The sequence below is a fragment of the Schistocerca serialis genome, chromosome 1, assembly GCF_023864345.2.
Source record: "Schistocerca serialis cubense isolate TAMUIC-IGC-003099 chromosome 1, iqSchSeri2.2, whole genome shotgun sequence".
Taxonomy (NCBI): Eukaryota; Metazoa; Arthropoda; class Insecta; order Orthoptera; family Acrididae; genus Schistocerca; species Schistocerca serialis.
This window is the reverse complement of record NC_064638.1, coordinates 785,852,493-785,858,492: the sequence shown is the minus strand read 5'-3', so window position 1 is coordinate 785,858,492 and position 6,000 is coordinate 785,852,493. Positions and strand designations below refer to the sequence as shown.

Below are 6,000 nucleotides of genomic sequence, written 5' to 3'. Positions count from 1 at the left end.
TTTTGAATAGACCTCCACTTTCAAATCATTATCTATCATAATACACACTAAGTAACAGGACCACAGATAGATCAATACACATTAAATTAATACATCTTTCTTTCATTGTTTTTCCCAATTCTTCTGTAGAAATATTACTTTACGCCTCTGTAGCGTAGCGGTAGCGTTACCGCCTACCACGCAGGAGGCCTGGGTTTTGTGTGTCCATCATCATCATTTTCATCATCATTGACTCGCAAGTCGCCGAAGTGGCGTCAACCAACAAGGAACTCCCCCGAATGGAGCCTCCCGGCCAACAATGCCATATGTTCATTTCATTTCATTACATTAACTTCATCTTTCTGTACCTGAAGGCTAGTATATGAAATGTTTTTAAATACTCAAACCGGTTAGCTTCATTAATCTTGATGCTTTCCCGCAATGCTGCTGCCTCCATGATCATTTCGTTCTGGTCCCTCTCTGGATGGTCCTACAGCTGGGGACGGCAGGCTGAACGGATCGGCACCGTGTCTCTCACGATATCTGAATCAAATCGTTGTTTTGAAAGTGGAGCAGTTATGATTTTTCATCTGTGGCAGGTACTCCTCAGATAATGTGTTTATATTTTAAATGTCTGTGTCACACCTGGAAAATGAGCAGTAAAGTACGTTAATTGTAAAACATTTAAGCCAAGTGATCCGGAAAACAATAATAAACCATGATCTAAAAGATGCTTTACTAAATTACATTCAAAACAGAACTTACGACTGAATTATTGTAACTGCGAAATCGTATATTTAATTGGGTGGAGTCGTTTTTGTGTCATTACATCGTCTTTATGAAACTTGAACCTATGAATCGTGTTTGCTGCAGTGTAATTTCCATTACCTATTCGTACGCAACACTTCACAACCGTAACGAAGATAAAACAGAATAAACGTGCATTATGCTGCTTTAAACTCACACAAACATAACTAGTAGCGCACAATAGGAGTGGTGTGTACCGAAGTTAAATAACATCTCGTAAGATTATATAGCACAACGGATTTTTTATTTCAACATATTTATGATACAACACGAGACAGCTGTTGAGTTTGCCGCTTCTCGATGACGTCACAACTTCGAATTCTTGCAGTTGCTGGGCCTTTCTATTTACGTGGTTTGTTTACACAATGCCAACCCTACGGCGCAGTTCGTCTGGCGCCGTAAATCATTGCATGTGTAAACGCGCCATCGCGGCTTTATGCCTATTTCAGTGTGCTTTATGTTATGGTGTTAACTTAGAACTCCGATATTTTTCCACTGCCTAAAAACTGAATTGATACAATAAAGGAAACTAGTTTCAGCTGGGCATGGGGCAGTCTAGGCACAGCTGATGCGGTATTGAGTATCTTTGTAGACATTTCTCAGGCAAGTGGAATGTGGACTGTAGAGGGGAAAGTTCGCTGTGTAATGTGTACAAAGGTCGGACAGTGGGTAATTGGCTGAATAGTTTCTACCGTCGAATCGACAAAGTAACCGACAGCAGGATGTCCACACTAAGAAAAGTACGCAGTTATTACCTTATCAGTATTTATACGTCTTTAATGCCTAGTAATCATCTGTTTGTTTACAGTTTTATCAGCCAGTTTGTGCTAGCATAAGGTTTCCAAAACATTATCCTGATAATGCTGCAGAATAGAACCCTTAATGTGAATTTTTACGTGACGCCTCACCATATCTGCCCCATCTTAATTTAGATTGCTGGAATTCCTTTACGATCTGGCCTGAGGACATTGTCTAGTGCTGCTGCAAAACCAGCTGCAGCAGAAGGACACCATCCAAATGGATACGCGTTTGGTGAGCACCTTTAACGCCTTTTACGCACTGGAAAGAGTTTTTTAAAGGGTTATGCAAATGTGGAACAGTGCTTGGGTTACGAAACTGCATGAATTGCTACTGATGTTTCCTTTACTAGGCGTAAAATATAATTTGCTTTTTAGCAACCTCATAAATGTTTTAGGATGTACATCACGAGGGGGCGAAACTGTCTTTTCTCAAGCAGCTACTGTCGAATTTTCTTGATTCTTATTGGCAGAAGATAAGTACAGGCTAAAATGTTACTATAGCCCTTAAAGGCTCTTCGTGTTTAGTAGTTTGTGCTGTGCTTTCTAGTGACGTTCATTAATTATTATTCTGTGGTATCAGAACGAAGTATTCATTGTAAAAGTATGGCAGTAAGTTTCTAGAAGACAATACAATCATCTGTTATGAAGTTCAGGAAACAGAACAAGAAGAATGTTGTGGTTCTCAGCCTGAAGACTGGTTCCTTGCAGGTCGTGTGCTAGCCTATCCTGTGCGATCTCCCTTCATCTCTACATAAGTGCTACAATGTACAGCCATTTGAACCACCTTACTGTGTTCATCCCTTGGTCTCCCTCTACAATTTTATACCTTGTACCCTTCCCTCCAGTTGAAATTGAAAATTACATAATGCCTCGGGGTGTTGTCTACAAACCAATCCCTTATTGTAGTCAAGTTGTGCCACAGGTTTATTTTTCTACAATTCGATTCCATACACACTCTTTAGTTATTCAGTTGAGACCTACCTCTGTAATCTTCAGCATGTATCTGTAGCACAACATTTTAGAAGGTTCTATTATTTTTATCTGAACCGCTTATTGCTCGCATTTCACTTCAGTGCAAGGCTACATGCCACACAAATACCTTTTGAAGATACTTCCTAACACATTCATATTAGATTATTATATGTGACAAATACCTCTTTTTTTCAGAAGTGCTTTTCTTATCACTGCCACCCCTCATATTACACCCTTTCTGCTATGGCCATCAGTTCCTTTGTTGCCCAAATAGCAAAACTCATCTGCTACATTTTGGGCCTCCTATTCTATTAGAACTGCCTGATTTAATTTGATTTCGTTCCATTGCCCTTGTTTTACTGTCATTTTTGTTCATCTTATAACTTTTTTAAAGACATTACATTAAACTGCTCTTCCAAGCCCTTTCTGTCTGACAATTGCAGTGCAATTGGCAATCTTCAAAGTTGTTATTTCTTCTCTGTGAACTTAAATTCCCTATTTAAATTTCTCTCTCATATCTTTCACGCCCTCCTCAGTGTACAGACTTTACGTATCAGGGATAGGTTGCAACCATTTCTCAATCCATTCTCAGCTACTGCTTCCCTTTAATGTCCTTTGACCCTTATTTCTGCAGTTTGGTTTCTTCTGCAAGTCGTACATTTGCTTCCTGTATTTTATCCCTGCTAGGCCTACCTACAAAATAAATTTCAAAGACTGTAGTCAAATTTCCATTGTCAATAGCATTTTTTTTCCCTCCCCCCCCCCCCCTCCCCCGGTCTCCTATATCTTGCACAACAGGTGGAATAGATCTGTCATGGCTCCCATCTCATGTAAATATACTTCCTCTTCCCTTTCTATAATATTGCCTTCAAGTTCATATCTCTTGTATAGCCCTTCTACATAAAACTCCACTTTTCAGCTTTCTCTTTTTTGGGGAGTAGTGGCTTGCCTTTTGAGCTCTTGATGTTCATACAGCTGTTCTCCTTACTTGAAAGGTCTCTTCAGTCTCCCTAAAGAGTTATCTATCTTTCACCTAGTCATGCATGCCTCTGCATCACTAGAATTGTACTCGAGCTATACCTGCCTTAACTTTTTTAATGTTGTTACTCACTTTTTAAACATCTGTGTTCGTTTTTGCCCACTTAATTTGCTGAATTTTTGTATTTTCATCTTTCATCAGTAAAATTCATTGTGATGCCTATCTGATCCTCTGCTGCACTTACTACTTTCATGGTATTTTTTTCTCTTTTTCCCATCAGTCACTGCCCAAGGCTGTGTATGAAACTCCAGACAATCTCTAGTTATTTCTGTTTATCCAGGTCTCTCTTTCGTTTCCTACTTTTCTGCAACCTTTTCAGGTCATGACCAATAAATTATGGTCAGAAGGCACACCTGTACCTCAAAGTGTTTTGCAGTTTAAAATCTGGTTTTGAAATCTGTATCTCATCATTAAATAATAAACTAGCTCTTGACCCGTGTCTGCATATGCCACATGTATTTAACAATGTAGAAAAAGATAGTAGATTGCTGTGTAGCGTAGAGAAGACACACAAAGTTGCAGACAGCCACATTTAAGACATTTACACAAAGCTTTCAACCACAGCCTTTATCAGCAAAAGAGAAACAGAGAAACACACACCATTCATGCACACAATACTGCCAATTTGGCAGCTTAGGCTAGAAAAAAAATTTGTGAACAATAGTTTAACTCTGTTAGTGTGAAAAGGGAATACAAACGTCTCAAAAATGAGATCGACAGGAAATCCAAAATGGCTAAGCAGGGATGGCTAGAGGACAAATGTAAGGATGTGGAGGCTTATCTCACTAGGGGTAAGATAGATACTGCCTACAGGAAAATTAAAAGAGACCTTTGGAGAAAAGAGAACCACTTGCACGAATATCAAGAGCTCAGATGGAAACCCAGTTCTAAGCAAAGAAGGGAAAGCAGAAAGGTGGAAGGAGTATATAGAGGTTGTATACAAGGACAATGTACTTGAGGACAATATTATGGAAATGGAAGAGGATGTAGATGAAGATGAAATGGGAGATAAGATACTGCGTGAAGAGTTTGACAGAGCACTGAAAGGCGTGAGTCGAAACAAGGCCCTGGGAGTAGACAACATTCCATTGGAACTACTGACGGCCTTGGGAGAGCCATTCCTGACGAAACTCTACCATCTGGTGAGCAAGATGTATAAGACAGGCGAAATACCCTCAGACTTCAAGAAGAATATAATAATTCCAATCCCAAAGAAAGCAGGTGTTGACAGATGTGAAAATTACCGAACTATCAGTTTAATAAGTCACAGCTGCAAAATACTAACACAAATTCTTTACAGACGAATGGAAAAACTGGTAGAAGCCGACCTCAGGGGGAAGATCAGTTTGGATTCCATAGAAATGTTGGAACACGTGAGGCAATACTGACCTTATGACTTATCTTAGAAGAAAGATTAAGGAAAGGCAAACCTACGTTTCTAGCATTTGTAGACTTAGAGAAAGCTTTTGACAATGTTGACTGGAGTACTCTCTTTCAAATTCTAAAGGAGGCAGGGGTAAACTACAGGGAGCATAAGGCTATTTACAAATTGTACAGAAAGCAGATGGCAGTTATAAGATTCGAGGGGTATGAAAGGGAAGCAGTGGTTGGCAAGGGAGTGAGACAGGGTTGTTGCCTCTCCCCCACGTCATTCAATCTGTATATTGAGCAAACAGTAAAGGAAACAAAAGAAAAATTCGGAGTAGGTATTAAAATCTATGGAGAAGAAATAAAAACTTTGAGGTTCACCGATGACATTGTAATTCTGTCAAGAGACAGCAAAGGACTTGGAAGAGCAGTTGAACGGAATGGACAGTGTCGTGAGAGGAGGATATAAGATGTACATCAACAAAAGCATAACGAGGATAATGGAATGTAGTCGAATTAAGTCAGGTGATGCAGAGGGAATTAGATTGGGAAATGAGACACTTAACGTAGTAAAGGAGTTTTGCTATTTGGGGAGCAACATAACTGATGATGGTCAAAGTAGAGAAGATATAAAATGTAGACTGGCAATGGCAAGGAAAGTGTTTCTGAAGAAGAGAAATTTGTTAAAATCGAGTATAGATTTAAGTGTCAGGAAGTCGTTTCTGAAAGTATTTGTATGGAGTGTAGCCATGTATGGAAGTGAAACGTGGACGGTAAATAGTTTGGACAAGAAGAGAATAGAAGCTTTCGAAATGTGGTGCTACAGAAGAATGCTGAAGATTAGATGGGTAGATCACATAACTAATGAGGAGGTATTGACTAGAATTGGGGAGAAGAGGAGTTTGTGGTACAACTTGACAAGAAGAGACCAGTTGGTAGGACATATTCTGAGACATCAAGGGATCACAAATTTAGCATTGGAGGGCAGTGTGGAGGGTAAAAACTATAGAGGGAGACCAAGAGATGAATACACTA

General features: G+C 39.5%; 1 protein-coding gene across 1 annotated transcript in view; it reads left to right on the top strand.

The window, feature by feature from the left end:
* Positions 1-1,241: 1,241 nt before the first annotated feature.
* LOC126483662 (probable medium-chain specific acyl-CoA dehydrogenase, mitochondrial) overlaps positions 1,242-6,000 on the top strand; it is a 98,811-nt gene continuing 94,052 nt past the window's right edge. Inside the window, exons 1-2 of the mRNA XM_050106725.1 lie at positions 1,242-1,526; positions 1,719-1,818. Of these exons, the coding sequence (XP_049962682.1) occupies positions 1,509-1,526; positions 1,719-1,818 (118 nt within the window). The 5' untranslated portion in view covers positions 1,242-1,508. The remainder of the gene's footprint in view (positions 1,527-1,718; positions 1,819-6,000) is intronic.